This window comes from Symphalangus syndactylus, chromosome 19, assembly GCF_028878055.3.
Source record: "Symphalangus syndactylus isolate Jambi chromosome 19, NHGRI_mSymSyn1-v2.1_pri, whole genome shotgun sequence".
Classification (NCBI taxonomy): domain Eukaryota; kingdom Metazoa; phylum Chordata; class Mammalia; order Primates; family Hylobatidae; genus Symphalangus; species Symphalangus syndactylus.
The window spans coordinates 12656570-12676736 of NC_072434.2; the positions used below are offsets into that span (position 1 = coordinate 12656570).

The 20167-nt window shown below is 40.4% G+C and overlaps 1 protein-coding gene across 11 annotated transcripts in view; it reads right to left on the reverse strand.

Annotated features, from left to right (window-relative positions):
- HHAT (hedgehog acyltransferase) overlaps positions 1-20167 on the reverse strand; it is a 357788-nt gene that overhangs the window by 166438 nt on the left and 171183 nt on the right. For all 11 annotated transcript variants that reach the window (XM_063613153.1, XM_063613154.1, XM_063613148.1 and 8 more), the window contains one exon: positions 14999-15034. In XM_063613153.1, coding sequence (XP_063469223.1) covers positions 14999-15034 — 36 coding nt within the window. The remainder of the gene's footprint in view (positions 1-14998; positions 15035-20167) is intronic.

The window sequence follows — 20167 nt, forward strand, 5'->3', positions numbered from 1 at the left end:
TGGTATAATTCTCTCATCTCACAAATAAGAAAACTAAGGCCCAAACAGAAGCGACTCACACAAAACCATTGCAGCAAGAGAGGTACGGCAGTCTAGAGTGTTGGTCTTCTGCATCTGATCCAATGCCTTTTCCATTCCACAGGCTGCTTCTGTTACTGATGCAAAAATAGCTCTAATTTTGTTTAATTCTGGTATGTGGAACTGACGCAGCTCATAGGCAAAGCTAACTAAAGATCATGCGCTCCCCCTGTTGAGCCAGGCATCTCCAATGTCCATCAGGTAAGTATATTAGTTATCTCAGTGGCAAAAAAAAAAAAAAAAAAAAAAACAGAACCCACCCTGGTTAGTTTATTAAGGAAGGTTAGGCAGTTTGCACAATCTCTGACAGGGCCTGAGAGCCAGGCTCAGAGGTGATGCAGTCAGGAACTGTTGACAAATTACACCACCACTGCTCCAGTGGGGACTCAACCATGTCTGCCACTGGACTTAGGGAAAGGAGTTCCCCATCTCCAGTGCTGGGCGTAGGACTCCACCCCAGAACCTCTGCTCCTCCAAGCTGGGTGTCACCACTACCACGCTCACCAGAATGCATTCCAGGTCCCACCTCTTCCCACCTCCCATTTTCTTTGGAATCTAATCTCAGGCATGAGGGATCTGAGACTCTTCCTGCAAGGAAGAAAAAAACATTATGGCTTCTACCAGATGCAGCAACTGCATAAGGCAGAAAGATCCCCACGCATTAGGAAAAGAATTCAAAAGAAGGCAGCGACAACACTTAACAAATGGCCTGTCAAGTAAATAATCCATCTGCAGTGGCCTAAGACCATGGATCTCACAGCCCATCTTTCTAAGCAGCATCGCTGACTCAGAGCTTTTTACATTTAAAACTATGTCTCTACATTGCAAATATCTCGAGTAAGTCACCAGGGGCTCTTTTTAATTTTTTCAAAACATACATTTATTCACAGGAACATCTGTATTGATAAAGCTATATATGGTGGGAACTAAATTATGCATCTCAATTCTCAAGTGTGGAGAGTTTCTCTTAGTTTTTTCTTTTTAAATCTGGATTTTCTCATTAATAAACTCAAATATAGCACAGCCAGGAAGACAAATAATTCTAACAAGTTTTTCCTCAAAAGTGGTAACAGCAAGATCAGGGTGAGGAGTGAATCTGAGAAATCTTCTAAAAATGAAATATTAGTGAAATGTGGAACATAATCATTAAGGCCCTTCCATTCTAACATTCTGTGAACATAAGCAAAGGACTCCAAAGCACTCTAAGTGTTTGCATCTGAAGGACGAGGAATGTTGTCTTGGACACTGACATGACTGTGATGGGGAAAGCCTGGAAGGGGATTTAATTTTTGACAACAAACGGGAGAACACACCAACACATTATGTGACAGATTTCACTGGCAGCCCCAGAGAAGGAGCCAGCCTTGTGGATTTAGAGGGTCTCTGTGTCCTAAGAGGGGCTGACACCCATGGGGAGTGGGTATCAACACAAGGGTGCTGAGGGCTAAGAACTAGGCCTTCAGAGACCTCACTAACTAATGGCCAAGCAAGAGAGATGAACCAGTGAAGGCGCCGAAGCCCTGGTTTGCTGAGTGGCCAGAAGACAAGATGGGTACTTATCACCCTGGGAAAACTGCAAACCTCTATCCCAAGTACATTTCCTGGCCCTGACCCCAACTCCACTCAGCTGCCCCTGCTTCTGGAGAGAGCCCACTGCCACAACCCACCCTCACTTAACTGCCTCCAAGTTAATGTTCACATGCATAATTACATATTTTAGAACACACCAGGCAAGCAGGAAGAAATTAAGAGGTATTTTAGGTCTATTGTTGCTCAACACAGAGAAGCTTTCACAGCAGCTGTCTGTTTGAGAAACCCCCGAGTAGCAGGACAGACCTGGACCTGCAGGCTCCAGCTCATGGTGCAGAAGCGCAGTCATGGTTGAGGTTCAAAAATCCCAGTTTCTCTAGATTCCCACCTAAGTCTATCAGAGTGACTTTTGAAAATGTAAATCAGATCCTGTCACTCCCCTACTTAAAACCCTTCAAGGGCTCCTATCACATTCAAAATGGAGCCCAATCTTCATCACAGTCTGGCTGTTCCCTCTTCCTCCAGCCTCACGGAGGACTCCTTGCTCTTCTACTGGCCAGCCCCAGGCTCCCCTTCTGTTCCTCAAGCATGTTCCTTTGCAACTCAGGGGCTGGGGGCTTGCACTTCCCTCTGGCTCGAATAGTCCAGCCCTGACCCTTTCCCCAGTAACCCCTTCCTCCTCACTCATCTCTGTGTTGCCCACTGCCTCAAAGAGGGCCTTCCTGCCCAGCCCCTCAAACACGGCACTCACACCTGCACCCTCCATCACATCAAGGGAATAGTAGTGCTTGCTTACTTGGGTTCTTTTTGTTCTTTCATTTAAAAAAATTTTATCATAGAAACACTTAATGTGAGATCTAATCTGTTAATAGGTTTCTAAGTACACCATACAGTACTCATAAGTACAGGCACACGCTGTATAGTGGATCTCCAGAGCTTATGCATCTTGCCTACCTGAAACTTTATACCTGATTAGCAACTCTCCCTTCCCCCACCCCCTGGAAACCATCATTCCATTTTTGGTTTTGTTTCTATGAGTTTATTTTAGATACCTCATAAAAGTGGATTCATGCAGTTCTCGTTCTTCTGTGAGCAGTTGATTTCATTTAGCTAACGTCCTCCACGCTCACCCATGTCATCACACACTGCTTACTTGTTTTCTCATTTACTCACTGGGATGTGAGCTAAGAGAGAACAGGGACATTGTCTATCCTGTTACTGCTTTGATCCTGGCACCTAGAATAGTACTTAGGTCACTTAATTTGGTATAAAAATAAATGGGGTAAATGAAAAGAAAATTAGATGGTTACTAAGTCCTTTTACATTTTTGAAAATAAACTTTATCTAAACATGTTTAGGAGCCCACTAGACATTAGACGTTGTGGAACACTACGTGGAAGATCCAGATGAGTCAGACCCTGCTCACTATCTGGGAGGGGGCTGCAACGCGCGCATGCGCACGCACACACACACACACACACACACACACACACACTATATTTAAAGCAGGGGTCCTAAAGTCCCCTGAGCATCAGAGTCACTGGGAGTGACTCTGTTTATATATTATATGTATATAACAAACATATATACAATACATGCAATATATTATATGTATGTAACATATATACATGCGATATATTATATGTATGTAACATATATACATGCGATATATTATATGTATGTAATATATATACATGCGATATATTATATGTATGTAACATATATGCATGTGATATATGTAACATATATACAATAGATATATGTATGTACATATATAGAATACATATATGTATGTAACATATATACAATACATATATTATATATAACATATATACAATACATATATTATATATAATATATACAATACATATATAATATATATACAATACACATAATATATTATATATAATATATATACAATACATATATATTATATATAATATATACAATACATATATGTTATATATAATATATATACAATACATATATTATATATAATATATATACAATACATATATTATATATAATGTATATACAATACATATATATACAATACATATATTATACATAATATATATACAATACATATATCATACATAATACATATACAATACATATAATATATTATACATAATATATATACAATACATATAATATATTATATATAGTATATATACAATACACATATTATATATTATATATTATATATCCTATATATAATATATATATTATATATCCTATATATAATATATATATTATATATCCTATATATAATATATATATTATATATCCTATATATAATATATATATTATATATCCTATATATAATATGTATACAATATATATAATATATATAATATACATACAATATATATTATATATAATACAGATATATATTATATATTATATTATACAGATACGTATTATATATTAAATATATATTATATATAATTATATATAATAAGATATATTATATATTATAATATAATTATATAAGATATATATAATATATATTATATAAGATATATTATATAATAAGATATATTATATATAATATATAAAATATAAATTAATATATATTATAATGTATAATATATATTATATAAGATATAATATACATTATATATAATATATAATTATATAATATATAACTGTATATTATATATATCTGTATATATTATACATATATATATATATATATATATATATATATAAAACGTAATTTACAATTATACTGATTCCTGGACTCTACCCAAATCCACTTAGCCCAATCCCCAGAAGTAGAGCTTGGGGATCTAAAGAAGAAGGCTGCACAGAGAAGGCAGCATCTGAGATGGACTGAGATGGGTGGGATTTGGATATGCACTAATGGGGGAAGCTCAGGCACTTCTGATATAGGGAACAAAGATGCTGGGAGATGGTGAGGTAGGGGCAGAAAACAGCATTTGGTCCCAAGTGGCAGTGGCACAAGGGGAAAAACGGTGAGATGAGATGGAAAGGTAGCCTGAAGACCCACTGTGGTGGGCCCGGGACACGGGGTTGTATAAAGTCTGGTTCTGAGGAGGGAGGGGAAGCATCAGGGCTGGGTTTCTGTGAGACTGATGGATGGCCATAAGCAAAGTCAAAGAAAAGCCATGAAAGGTGAGGGGACTGGGAAGAGGCTCAGACAACCCGGTCAGAAAGAAAATGACGACCTGAGTAATAACTAACATCTGCATGGAGTGTTATGGCCCCTAAAACACTTTTGACACACTTCATCCCATTCAAGCCTGGCAAGCAATTTCTTGAGCCAGAAATTGTGATTTCCAATTTACAGATAAGTAGTCAAGGTCTTAGAAAGGTTACGTGAGTTATCTACAGTCATGGGTAGAAAGAGAGCATGTCAGGATTCGAATCCTGTTACTCTGATTCCAGAGGTATAGTGGGATTGGGGAGTGCAGGGCAAGGAAATAAAACTAGCCTTGAGTTTCCATCATTTCCAGGCACAGGGCTGAGTGATTAGCGCATACTATTAAACCTCATCACATCTCTGTGAGATAAGAAGCCCAGTTCACAGACAACTGTGCATATTACTCTTTTCCTCCAGAAACAGAAAGGAAGGGGTGGATGTGAGAGATGTCAAGAAGACAAAGCCAGTGCAATTTGGAAAATGACTGGGTGCAGGAGCAATGATGGAAGGGAGGACCCAGCCCCATGGGAGCTAGTGGACTTCTCTCCAGCACCCTGCCTGCATTTTCATTAATTGCCTCTTTGGGGCCTATTTTGGTTATCCAGATCTCTTCACTTACACGTTCTTCACTTTTTATTGAAAACACTTTAGTACAAGAACACCACACAGATCCTTAGCTTCTTTCTGGTGAAACCAAAGAAAAGTTTAAAAGAAACTGATACTGCAGTCACTTCAAAGGAGATGAGTTTTCATCAGGCAGGGATAAAAGAGACCTGGGGACTCCTCCCAGGTGTCATTTCTCCCCTCTGGATGCCACTAAAAGATGATCGACAATGCCTAATTAGGGCCGCAAAGACACACACTTTAGACTCACCTCCGGTGGAAGCAGTGTTTTAATAAGCTCATTCACTTTTTATATCACTATTAAAAACTGTTTAAACAGAAATCAACCTTTATGTTACATTTACAAAATACAAAGTTTAAAATCCTATGTAACAAAGCAAGTATTTTTGCCTCTGAGTTATCACCTCTGTGTTTAAAAATACATACATAATGGCTTCATCTTTCTTTCCTGGTGGACACAGAACATGCACATGTTTTAGCTGGTTCTAAACTGCAAGACTGAATACAGACGCTAATTAACTTCCCATTACCATCTGGGTCTTACTTCCAGGATCAAATGTGCACCTCTCTCCTTAACTTCTGTTTCCAGTGCAGCTCAGAGACCAAAAAGGTGTAAACAGTCCTAAGGGGACACCAAAAAGCGAGTGGCTCATCTCCAGCTCTCTTCCTTCTCAGAGGGAGTGCATAAGCCTCAATTAATCCTTCATTGGACCACCTTGCTTCTTAAAGAGGCAAGGCAGATTTTTTGAACATTTCACACACCACACAATCCAAGAAACACTTCAAATGATGGTGAGCAGACTTCATCATCAATGCCAGGAATGCTACAATTAACTACAGCAGATGTGGTGATAGACTTGTGGTATCCAATATAAAGAAAGCTAAAAATTACCCTGTCATTCATAAAACTCAAAATTCCAATGATTTTTAGCCCAAATAATAATTCTGTTCTACTGTAGGGCTAATTTTTTTTTTTTTTTTTTTTTTTTTGAGAAGGAGTCTCGCTCTTTCACCCAGGCTGGAGTGCAGTGGCGCGATCTGGGCTCACTGCAGGCTCCGACCCCCAGGGTTCACGCCATTCTCCTGCCTCAGCCTCCTGCGTAGGTGGGACTACAGGCGCCCGCCACCTCGCCCGGCTAATTTTTTTGTATTTTTAGTAGAGATGGGATTTCACCGTGTTAGCCAGGATGGTCTCGATCTCCTGACCTCGTGATCCGCCCGCCTCGGCCTCCCAAAGTGCTGGGATTACAGGCGTGAGCCACTACGCCCGGCCCCCTGTAGGGCTAATTTTATGAAAGGGTCAGGTATAGGGTATCAACAAGGAAAACCCAAAAGCAGGTAATATCATTTATAATCATTTCAGAATTCAGTAAGCCACCAACTCCCATATTGCAGAAATTTGCTGCCCTTCTGGCCATTCAAAGATACTTGAGACTTCATGGAAAACCTGCACCAACCTCCAGAAGAATAAAAGACACTACAAGCAGTGAACAGGTGTCATGTTCTACCTTCTCTCTCATCAGAACAAAGTCATGCTTCAAAAGGGCACACCCTATTTCATATAAATGTTGGCATTTGTATGAACTGAATATGTACTATACTGAACACCATTCTAATATGCAAACTCTATTTGTGGAAAAAAATCATCTTCTAAGGACTATATTAAGAACTACATTCAGATCTCCAGAGATCTTCTCAAATAGCTTCAGGGTCATACCAGAGGTTCACTGCCTTGTTATATTTGCCTAAGAAGTATCAGTGGAATGATTTCCATGCTTTGCATTTCCACTAGACCCGAGAGGATATCAAGACATTCTCCTTAGGACAAAAGTAGTGGCTCTGATGAATTCACACATGGTCTCTGGAGTAAATATGAAAAGTGATGATAAAGAAAATTTATCTTGCTATTTCTTAAAAGCTAGATTCTTATTTGAAATATGTATTTGAAATTAATTAAAGAGATACATATAAATAATATAGAAAACAAAATTCAGGTGAATACTCTTCTGATTTTAAATCTGTAAGCTAAAGAGCAATAAAAATTATAAAATGACAAATTTAATGTTTCAGAGACACTGGGAGGAGGATGGTATCAGGTACTCCTTTAAAAGTCATATGTCCAAAGTTAAGTTGTTATCAGCTTTAAAAATTCTATTATAACTACAGCACTATTTATGTTAGTCCCATAGTAACCACAAAGAAATTACAGCAGATACACAAATGAGGAAGATAAAAAAAACAAACAAAGCTTAGCAACACAGAAAACCACCAAACCAGAGCGAAAAAAAATGAGAGGAAAAAAGGAAAAAAAGATCTACAAAACCACCAAAAAAGAATTAACAAAATGGCAGGAGTAAGTCCTTACTTATCAATAGTAATCCTGAACGTAAATGGATTAAATTCCCTAATTAAAAGACAGAATGGGTCAGGCGCAGTGGCTCATGCCTACAATCCCAGCACTTTGGGAGGCTGAGGCGGGTGGATCACGAGGTCAGGAGTTCAAGACTAGCCTGGCCAACATAGTGAAACGCTGTCTCTACTAAAAATACAAAAAATTAGCTGGGCGTGGTGGTGGGTGCCTGTAATCCCAGCTACTCAGGAGAGTGAGGCAGGAGAATCATTTGAACCCGGGAGGCAGAGGTTACAGTGAGCTGAGATCGCACCATTGCACTCCAGTCTGGGCGACAGAGTGAGACTCTGTCTCAAAAAAACAAAAAACAAAAAAACAAAGGGTTTTAAAATGAGCTGAAGACCTTAATAGACATTTCTCAAAAGAAGATATACAAATAGCCAACAGGCATGTGAAAAATACTCAACATCACCTATCATCAGGGAAATGCAAATCAAAACCACAATGAGATACCACCTCACCTCAATTGGAATAGCTATTACCAAAGACAAAAAAAAAAAAAAAAAAAAAAAAAAAGCCAAGTGTAGTGGCTCACACCTTTAATCCCATCACTTTGGGAGGCCAAGGCAGGAGAATTGCTTCAGCTCAGGAGTTCAAAAGCAGCCTGGACAACACAGTAGGACCCTGTCTCTACAAAAAAAAAAAAAAAAAAAAATTGCTGGGCATGGTGGTACATGCCTGTAGCCCCAGCTACCAGGAGGCTAAGGTAGGCAGACTGCTTGAGTCCAGGAGGTTGAGGCTGCAGTAAGCCATGATCATGCCACTGCACTCCAGCCTGGGTGACAGAGGGAGACCCTGCCTCAAAAAAAAAAAAAAAAAAAAAAAAATGCAAACAAAATTATTGGCAAGGATGTGCAGATAAAGGAACCCTTTACACCGCACACTGTTGGTGACAATGTAAATTAGTACAGCCACTTTGGAAAACAGTTTGGAGGTTCCTCAAAAACTTCAGAACCAAACTATTGTATGATCCTGCAATCCCACTACTGGGTGTATGTCCAGAGGAAAGAACATCAGTATATTGAAGAAATATCTGCACTCCCATGTTTACTGCAGCACTATTGACAACAGCCAAGAGATGGAATCAACTCAAGTGTCCAACAACAGATGCACAGAGAAAATGTGGCATGTACACACTGTGAAAGTTAATTATACAAATTGGGTCACTCTTGTCATACCCAACTAAATCAGAGTTGAGGGGCCAGGGAAGAAAAGCACTTGGGACACATAGCACCTGCTCCAAGAGTTAAATGTTCCACAAGCTCAGGTGCTGAAACAGCCTGCTGTAACCCTAAGACCAGTTTTACCCAGTAGCTGCTGAAATGACCTCCCAAGACTCTAACACTGGTTTTATTTACCATCATCAGTCACCAATCAGAGCTTACCAACTCTCAAAAGCCTCTCTAGTGCCAACGAGCTTTCTTTCAAAACAATACATAACATTTCTCTTTCTAATAAAACTCCCAACTTTCTATTTGTTCTCTGGACATACCGAAGACCACCTGGTCTGTATGTATGCCCTGAATTGAAACTTCTTGCTTCCCAAATGTTTGTTTTTGAGACAGTGTCTTGCTCTGCCACCCAGGGCTGGAGTGCAGTAGTATGATCTCAGCTCACTGCAACCTCTGCCTCCCAGGTTCAAAAGATTCTCATGCCTCAGCCTCTCAAGTAGCTAGGATTATAGGCATGCACTACCACACCTGGCTAATATTTGTATTTTCAGTAGAGATGGGATTTCGCCATGTTGGCCAGGCTGGTCTCAAACTCCTGGCCTCAATTGATCTATCTACTTTGGCCTCCCAAAGTGCTGGGATTACAGGTGTAAGCCACTGTGCCTGGGGCCAAATAAAATGTTTTAAATTTAGAGATTCATCTCTATATTTTATTTGATTTTGGCAACACAATGGAGTATTACGCAGCCATAAAAAAGAATGAAATCCTGTTATTTATGACAACATGGATGGATCTAGAGGACGTCATGTTAACTGAGAAGATCCAGACATACAAAGACAAATACCACATGATCTCACTGATATGTGGAAGCTTAAAAAAATTCATAACACAGTAACAGAGAATAAAACAGTCGCTACCATAGATGGGTAGAGAGAGGAGGATAGGGAGAGGCTGGTCAAGGGGTACAAAGTTTCAATTAGATAGGAAGAGTAAGTTCTGGTGTTCAATTGCACAGTAGAGTGACAATGGTTAACAGTAAGGTATTGTATATTACCAAATAGTTAGAAGAGAGGCTTTTGGATGTTCTCACCACAAATAATAAATGTATGAGATGACAGATATGTTAACTATCCTGATTTGATCGTTATACAACATATATACATCAAAACATCAAATTGTACCCCATAAATATAAATACAGTGTGTCAATTTTTTTTAAAGTCATGACGTTATCCTGCTCCACTGAAAACTACTGCCCCATCTGAGGAGGTCAGACAGGAGCAGTCAGAGGTGGGGGAGGCAACAAAACAAGTGTCATTCATCTTTTTTAAAATATTATTTTTTAACTGACAAAAATGGTATATATTTATGGTGTACAACATGTTTTGAAATACGTTTACACTGCGAAATGGATAAATCAAGCTAATTAAGACATGCATTTCTTCATATACTTTTTGTGGTGAGAAAGGCTAAAATCTCCTCTCTTAGCAATTTTCAAGAATACATCATTATTAGCTATTGTCACCCTATTATACAACAGAGCTCTTGAACTTCCTTCTCCTCTCTAATTGAAATTGTGTATTCCTTGACATTTCTTCAGTCCCCACTCCCAGACCTTGGTAGCTACCATTCTACTGTTTCTATGAGTTCATTTTTTTTAGATTCCACATATAAGTGAGACCACATGTACACCTTTGTCTTAAAAGAGACAGTGTTGGCTACAATTCTGAGTAAGATGAAAAGTGCTGGCCAGGTGCAGTAGCTCATGCCTGTAATCCCAGCACCGTGGGAGGCCAAGGTGGGAGGATCGCTTGAGCTCACGAGTTCAAGACCAGTCTGGGAAACATGGCAAAACCCCATATCTATTCAAAGATAAAAGAAGAAAGAAAAAGGAAAGAAAAATGCCTCAGTCAGCAAGAATCAAACCAAAATCACTTACTTTCTTGCCAAAGCTAAACTAAGCTAAATTTAAACAAGCCGCCCTGTTATCTATAATGAAACAGAGATTTTTATTCTGTAATCTCTTTCCCCAGGTTGGTCACCTTTTCTTGTGCAGTGTCACATTAAGAACTCCAGCCAGTAGGCCTCTTCTGAGGCCATTCCTAGGTGAGTTGTGATTGCTGCTTCTGTCCATGATTTCTATAAGATGCAGGACTGAGCTCACTGAATTTTCCCACAGTCATCACAAAACACTAATACCAAAAATACCCACATTTCATTAAATGTGACAGCTCTTTCCTGCCCCATGGCTCAGTGGAGCACTCCAAGGCTTAAAAGGAAGCATGTCCCTCCTTGCAAATGCCTAGTCTGAGATCAAAGATAGGGCCCTTAGCTTTGTGGAAATCTACGTCATTCCAGAGAAGTTGACATGACTTCCATCAATTTAAAAGATGCAGCTGATTAATTTCAGGCATGCTGCAGCTTTTTTTTTTTTTTTAACGCCAAACACTAAGCATTCAATACAGTCTGACAAACCAAACTGCACATTAAGAGCTTGTTGGAGCTAATAAACGTAGTTAATCTTGAGGGGGTGTGGGGAACGTATGACAATTTCTCCCACATTTGCTCTTTTACAAAGGGAAGTATATTTTCTTCTCTTGGCCATTGTAGAGTGAGAAGGATTCCTTAAGTACCATCCCTCTCACACTTCCAACCCTCTAAGGTCTTCTCTAATGATATATTTACAAGAAAATGCCATTGCTCTCTGAGGTTACTAAGGGACCACTCACTCCCCCTAGGAATCAAGCTCTACTTCTCTCCACCTAAATGAAACTGCTTTCTCTAAGTCTAAAGGACACTTAAGACCTTCTGGTGGCTAAATACAAGAGTTCATCCCATTAAAAAGAAAAAAATACCCACTCTACCCACCCTCTCCACCAGCTGCCCTGTCTTTCTTTCCTCCCCTTCACAGCTTATCTTCTTAAAGGAGCTGTTGCTGCCATTCCCTCACTGCTAACCCCACCATGCCCCCACCCTCTTCAACCTAGCTTCAGGGTCATTATACAAGGGAAACAGTTCTTACTAAGGTGTCCAGTCATAAATGGTGCTGGGTCCCATCAGGTTTGACTTCCCTCCCAAGCTGGGAGCAGAAAATATCTTTTTTTATTCTTTTTCTTTTTCTTTTGAGACAGAGTCTCACTCTGTCACCCAGGCTGGAGTATAGTGGCCCCATCTCGGCTCACTGCAGCTTTGGCCTTCTGGGTTCAAGTGATCCTCATGCCTTAGCCACCCAAGTAGCTGTGATTACAGGTGTGTGTCACCACGCCTGGCTAATTTTTGTATTTTTAGTAGAGGCAGGATTTTTTTTCTCATATGCCCAGGCTGGCCTCGAACTCTTGGCTTCAAGTGATCTGCCTTCCTTGGCCTCCCAAAGTTCTGGGATTACAGGCATAAGCCACTGCACCTGGCTGAAAATATGAAAATACTTTTTTTTTTTTTTGAGACCTAGTCTCGCTGTATTGCCCAGGCTGGAGTGCAATGGCGCAATCTCAGCTCATTGCAAGCTCTGCCTCCCAGGTTCATGCCATTCTCCTGCCTCAGCCTCCCGAGTAGCTGGGACTACAGGAGCCCGCTACCATACCCGGCTAATTTTTTGTATTTTTAGTAGAGACAGGGTTTCACTGTGTTAGCCAGGATGGTCTCGATCTCCTGACCTCATGATCCACCTGCCTCGGCCTCCCAAAGTGCTGGGATTACAGGCGTGAGCCACTGTGCCCGGCCTGAAAATACTCACTTTCTGAAGAGAGCTGCAAATAAAGAGGTGAGATCCACCCCATTCTGGGATTACTGTGAGATGGAGAACTGACTCTGCTCCCAGCCACCGTCTTTAACAACTCTACCCCTTACTCCCAAGCTGGGAAGAGGAAAGATGAAGAGACAACTTGGAGTCATTAAGATGCTTGCTTATTGGGGCACACTGTCATGTGATGGGAGAGAAAGAGACCTACTCCCAAAGGCTAGAGATGCCTGCAAAACTGACTTCTCATTCCCCATTTGGATAAGCAATAAACCTGCTGATTTGCTTTGCCCTCTACCTGAATGAGGGAAAGGAAACACAGAAGACAGCACGGCAGGGTAGAGAGAAGCCTTACCCTCCCAGTTCCGCTCGCTTCACAGAACACTGGTTAAGGTGACCAGTTAGAGCATCTTCCAGCACCTGCCCAAAAGGGCCTCCTGCCAGAGCAAGGGGATCCCAGTCTCAGTCACATTAGAGACACTTGACCACTCCCTCTCCTTCCTCCAAACCCAAACATAGGAGGAATGTTTGGAGCCCAGAAGAAGGAAAGAGAGGAGAGATCGCAGAGGCAGACCACTGCTCGCTCTAACTACAAGCCTGGCAAGGGATAAACACATGGAAAGCTTCAAATCAAATGTCTGTTTTTGCAAGTGACAGCATTCCCAGACATATCCAAGTAAGTGGCACATGGTAGGCTTAAGTTATTTGCTGAATAAATGACTGTACAGCTTTCTCTCAACCTGCCTCACCTCCCTTGTCCTTTCTGTCTCATCCCATTCATTCCCTCCTAGCCCCAATGTTTGTTGAAGGTTGATCCTATACAAGTTTCTGAATCTAATCATTGATAGGTGACTAAGACATGATCCCTGACCTCAAGAAATTTACTAGAAAAAATAAGAAGAGTACAAACTTGCATCCACTACAAGGCATTCAGGGAACAGTACAATGGGAGTTGTACAAAGCACCAAAGACATTAAATAAAAAACTCGAACTACTCCCTGAAGTATTAATACATCCAGACAGATTCTTCTGATCAGTTCAAATATGGAATGTTCATGCCTGCTTTCCCATGACTGCCGGTTCTTTGTCCTTCCCGCTGAAATGTATTTATCCTTGCTGTGTCAAAGACAGCAGTTCACACACTACTATCTGTGTCTGGATCCTGGAGAAAGCCAGGACCATCCATATTCCTAGAGTATGGGGGAGGCCAAGGAGATTTCACTGTGCAGACTTGGATGATCCTTGGAAAAGAGGTCAAAGAGGACAAGGTATGCGTGGCCTCACTCAGAACATCACCATATCCAGTGTGGAGGAAATGTGGTTTTTGGTGGGGATAAAGGTGATGTCAATTATGTACCCTTCCTCTCAAAGAGCATCTTACCAATAGGGAGATGGCCATGCATTGTAGAGAACAGAACCACCATAACACTTACCCAAAAGTCACATGGAGTCTACAGACTGTTCATTATCAGGCTATTAGTCAGAATTAACTCGCATTTAGAGATACATACTTGCAGAAAGCAAATCGCTCTACATAATTTCTGGTTTCCTTGTCATCTTTAGCCTGCAGTCTTTCGGCAACCATTTCTGCTTCCCTCAATATTTTTGACAAGCATTTTAAGGATCATTATTTACCAGTATTAGAGTAATACTTGCTCAATATTAATACATTTAGAAAACACAGCAAAGTTGATAGCAGACAAAATATGCATATTGTTAAAACTATGATTAATATGCTGGTCTATTTCCATTTAACCTCTGTTAGGTTTAACGGATATTTGAAATTAATATGTCCCATAAGCCAACTCTGGTAAAAGTCATCAATAAACTAGGATATAAACTGCCATCTGTAATCTCTTTCAATTATGAACAAGGTTGTATCTTCACAACTATAAAGCAACTGGAAGATTCCACTTAAAAAGATTAAATTCAGTGGAGAGAAAATTGGTTAAGGGGGTTGTTTAATGTCTGAATATGAGCTGGCACTCCTAATTTTTCAATTAGTTTTCCCAGCAGCCTAGTAGTTGGTATTATACTTGTCGAGATCTTAGGTAACTATCACTTCAGAAATAAGCCTCTTTAAACATTGATTTCTTTAATTGTTTAACTGTGTGATTCTGGGAAACACAAAAAACCACAGTGTTAACAATGTTTTCTTGACAAGTATATATATACATAAGTGCATTATTTATCAAGATATTTAGCAAGGATTTTCCATTTCAGTCTTTCGTAATAGACACGTTATTCAATGTTACCGAGAATAAAAATTATTGGCTTACCTGATTAAGAAATTATGCAGTCCAACATCAAAATACCTGTTCAAAGGAGACATAGACAAGCATATCAATAAAAGATATTTATAGTAATGGTAGACTAGACAACTACATTTATAATTTAAATTCATAGTGTGACTAAATGGGTTGCTCCACCACAGTAGTTCTCAAGATGTGGCTGCTGGAACAGCAGCATTCCTGGGAACTTGTTGGAATCGCAGCTTCTCAGGCCCCACCTCAGACATACCAATTCCAAAATTCTGGGGATGGAGCCCAGCAATTAAACTTAACAAGCTCTCCAGGAAATTCTGGTGCAGAAACACTGCTCTCTAGTAGCGTAAGTGTCTCAGCAAGTGTAAGCTCTCTCTAGAAATATATGCCATGAGAGTGGATCTCCCAGGTACCTTCCACTTTTCCAATATAGGAGTCTGTTTGTAATATTCGTGTCTCAGATGTTCACTTAAAATATATATATGTATACACACACACACACACACACACACACACATATATGTGGGTTTTTTTTTTTTTTTTTTGAGACAAGGTCTTGCTTTGTCACCCAGGCTGAAGTGCAGCGGTGCGATCACACTTACTGCAGCCTCGACCCCCTGGGTTAAACCAACCCTCCCACCTCAGCCCCCAGAGTAGCTGTGACTACAGGTATGCATCACCACGCCTGGCTAATATTTAACTTTTTTAGTAGAGACATGGTCTGTATTGCCCAGGGTGGTCTCAAACTCATGGGCTCAAGCAATCCTCCCACCTCAGCCTCCCAAAGTGCTGGGATTACAGGTGTGAGCCACTGCACTCAGCCTGAAATATGTTTCAAAAGCACAACACCACACAAGCCAAAGCGAAGAAGGTGAGGGGGTGGGGCGGGGAGAGGCTGGTGTGGCAGTCAGTGGAGCGTCAACCTTGGCCTTCCAAGCCCCACCTTGTTGTAGTCCCTGGAGCTTTCCACCTGAGAGAACCCTGTCCCATCTCTGGGTCTGCCCTGAGCAGGGGATTGGAAGAGCTGCAACTCCATGCACTACCTGGGGAGCCTGACATTGTGCTTGAGCCTCACACCAGGCATCCCATAGCGCTGGGCTATGGCAGAACCTTTAAGTCACAGCCTTTTCCTGACACCACCAAACTGGTACAGTCCATATAAATGACACTGCCTTGGTTTCTCTAACTAGCATGCTTGTTCCACCTGAACCTCTGATCATGTAGCTAGTGCCCTTCTCTCCCTTTGGGTTGGACTGTGAGTAAAAAGACCAGGCGGCCAGTGAAGTCCCAGTCACTCGGGAGGCTGAGGCAGGAGAATGGCATGAACCCAGGAGGCGGAGCTTGTAGTGAGCCGAGATCGCGCCACTGCACTCCAGCCTGGGCGACAGAGCGAGATTCCATCTTAAAAAAAAAAAAAAAAAAAAAAAAAAAAAAAAAAAAAAAGACCAGGCGGCCAGAATCATGATGATATAGTCCCCCAGGCAGAATCACTGCTCCCAACACCTAAAGGGTGGTGGTTGCATCCCACCCACCAGTCTCGCCTCTTGGGTTGGCCATCTGACTGAGTAGGGCCTGAGTTAATTCTGTCCCTTTCAGACAAGGGGTAATGGACACGGGAATTCACCCTCGAGGAGGGTCTGACTGTCCAGACCCTGCCTGTCCCTAGCTTCCAGCTCCACCCTTGACTCATCCCTGGAACATCCCATCATGCCTGGTACTTCGCCACCTGACATTCGACAGGTGATTACTGACACTAAGATTCCCTGTGGGACACCTTTAAATGGCAAGATTCTTTTATGTGATTAAGTATCTGTTTACAGACAATGGACACAGCATAGGTGAGAATAAAGAAACTCAAAGCCAAAACATGACAGACCTCATTTACTACAGCACTGACCTAAAATAATTACATAATTCAGGAAAAACGGGATTCGAGATATATAAATTCCATTTATTCATAAGTCTTCTGCACAGAGCTCTTCTCTAAGGAGAGATCTACCTATAGGGAGAGCTGACGTGTTTCATTTGATTTTACACTGACCTGGATAAGATGCTAAGTTCTTCCTAAAATTATATTTAACACAAATTTTTAAAAAATAGAAACAATCCCTTCTCTCAACCAAAGCCAAGGCTACTTTGCTCAGCCCCATAAATAAATATCCACACCACAGACAGCAATTTTAAGGTTGCCAGATCTATAACATGGGAGGTAGAAGTATGTGTAGATTAAAACAAAGATGTCAGCTTCCTTCACTCATCCAAAGCTTGTAGAGCCTTTTCAATTACATTAGCGACACAGAGCAATAGACTCTATTCCAGGAATCACAGGACAAAGCAGACATGGAAGAAATCATGGAAGACATGGAAGAGATCCACAGTATATAGTGGGGTAGGAGGAAGATGCTGAAACAGTAATGAAAAACCTGGTAACAATGAGAAATTATATTTATTGTTTAGAATGTGGCAAGTACTGTGTTTTGTGCTCATATATACATGCCAGTGAGGCAGGTACTGGTATCCCCGGAGTTGACAGCCAGTAGAAAACAAAGCTGGAAATCAAACTGAACCCTAAAACACATTAATTACTTGCTCTTCCCAAGCACCCCACTAAAAGCAGCGTTCTCACTGCCTTTCATTATTACAAATTGAAAATGACTGCTCATGTTAAAAGCTTCCACCTCATTTCTGCTTCTCCCAGCATGGCTGCCCTGCTCCAGGGAAGCCCACCTGCTTCTTCTCCCCAGGTGCCGCCCACCTCCTCGGTCTCAGCTAGCCAGGCTCTGGAAAGTGATGGAAGTTCACATAAGCGGAGTTGTATGGTATTAGTCCTTTTGTGTCTAGATGGCTATCAGTTTTAAAAAATAAGGTTCACCCAACTCTTGCCAACACTATCATTCTCATTCAACCTAGCCATTGCCTCCAGGGGATGATGTGGTAGTCAATTCATTTCTTTCCATTTCCAGGTGCCCTTCCTCATAGAAAGGGTGGCCAGCCAACCAATTCCCTCTCCCATCTCCTCCTCTACTTGTAACATGAGGCCTAGCTAAGGACACTAAGCTTTAGCATACCACCTACTGAATATTTAAAAACTAAATATATTTGAAACCATTTTTGCATTATAAAATATAACAATCTCTGAAAGGCAAAATGTGTCTTTCTTATTCAACTAATAGCCAGGAAATTATCCATTCTTATAGCCCTGAAAGATTTCCATTGCAAAGCACATCTTAGGGCTTTGAAAATACTTTCCAGTGACAATTCTGTGTAGATACCCAATGCATGAAAGGATGAATGTATCTAAGAACTAATTCTAGCTCCAGACAAAGAGCAGGTTTTTTAAAGAGCAGGGACAAAGAGCAGGTTTTTAAAAAATCACCTCTAATATAAGAGCCTTTGCAATGACTACAAGATATGGGTAGAATATACGCAAGCTTTAATTTAATGCTGCCTCTCACCTTCCTTGGATCACGTGAGAAAGAAAGGCGAGGCTAGGGGAGAGTAAAGGGTTATAGTTTCTCAACATGCAGGCCCAGTGCAGCGCACACAGAGTGGAGAAGGGGGGATGTTAATAGTAAAAGCCAGCACACACACACACAGTGCTTAGCATGTGCCAGGCACTCTTCCATTCTACACACATACACACAATTATTTTTGCAATAACCCTATGAGGTAGATAGATACTATTATCATCTGCACCACAGAGGAAGAAACAGAAGCATAGAGAGGTTAAGTGATTGTTAGTTAGGGGTAAAGCTAACACCTAAGCCCAGACAGTCTCCATTAGCCAGAAGACCCCCCCACCCGCCCCCACCCAGGGAACAGTACCTTGGTTTTGAGGAATAAATGGTAGGAATGCACCAAGCTTAACTTCCTGAGTTTGGTTATTAGAGGGCTGAGTATCCCAAATCCAAAAATCTGAAATCTGAAATCTGAAATGCTCCAAAATCTAAAACTTTTTGAGCACCAATGAGACACTCATAAAAATGCTCATGGGAGCACCTTCGGATTTTGGATTTTTAAATTTGAGATGCTCATCTAGTATAATTGCAAATATTCCAAAATCTGTAAAGCTCAAAATCCAAAACACTGATTTCTGGTCCCCAGCATTTCAAGTAAGGGATATTCAGTCTGCATAGTGCAGTTATTCAGTTGGTGCAACAAATAATTGCATGTGGTCTTTGCCTTTAAAAGTAATGACAAAACCTGCAATTACTTTTGCACTAACCTAATACATAGAAAAGTGTCCTTAGAAGCATACGCTGAAGTATTCAGGGTGATGATGCTTCATGTCCACAACCTAATCTCAAATAATTCAGGGGGAAAACGTTACATGTACTGTGCTTCTAATGTTTATGAATTTAAGATTATTTCAACATTTTAAAAACGAAAGACAAAAAGCACACTCCTTGCAAAAGAAAAATAAACAAGTTCATGTTTTCTGTATATAGAGAGAAATTAACAGTGCATCCTAAAATCAGAATCTAATTTCTATAACTCTGATTAGTTTTTCCTCATATTTTGTTTTTGAGCTGTAAATGAGTAAGCTATATAAAATGAAAATCAAGACCACATGATAAAACCAATGATAGCTATCTTACTGGCTGGAGAATGAAGTGGTCCATAAAGCTGCTCTTCATAAGAGCCATTATAACCTTACCAACTCCACCACCAATAAGTCAGGCAACATATTTAATACGACGCTAAAGGTTTGGCTTAAGGAATGTATATACCTTTCATCCTGTTCCCATTAGAAAAAAGTAAACCAAACATATTTAAAACTATAAACTGTTATTTAAATTTATGTGATATTTTAAAAATAAGCTATTTCATCATTACCTTAGTAATTTTAAGTATCATATGAGAAAGTGACTGTATCCAAAAGAAAACTGTGGTCCACCCAACCAGAGGTCTAGCCCCATGTTACCAGAATTTGTGGCCTTTTGCAGCTTCTTCAGAATCATGAGATCATTCTTTCATTATCATTATTATTACATATTGACAAATTATAGTTGTATATATTTATGGGGTACAAAGTGATGCTAGGATTTTTTTTTTTTTTTTTTTTTTTTTTTTTGAGAAGGAGTCTCACTCTGTCACCCAGGCTGGAGTGCAGTGGCATGATCTTGGCTTGCTACAACCTCCACCTCCCAGGTTCAAGCAATTCTCCTGCCTCAGCCTCCCGAG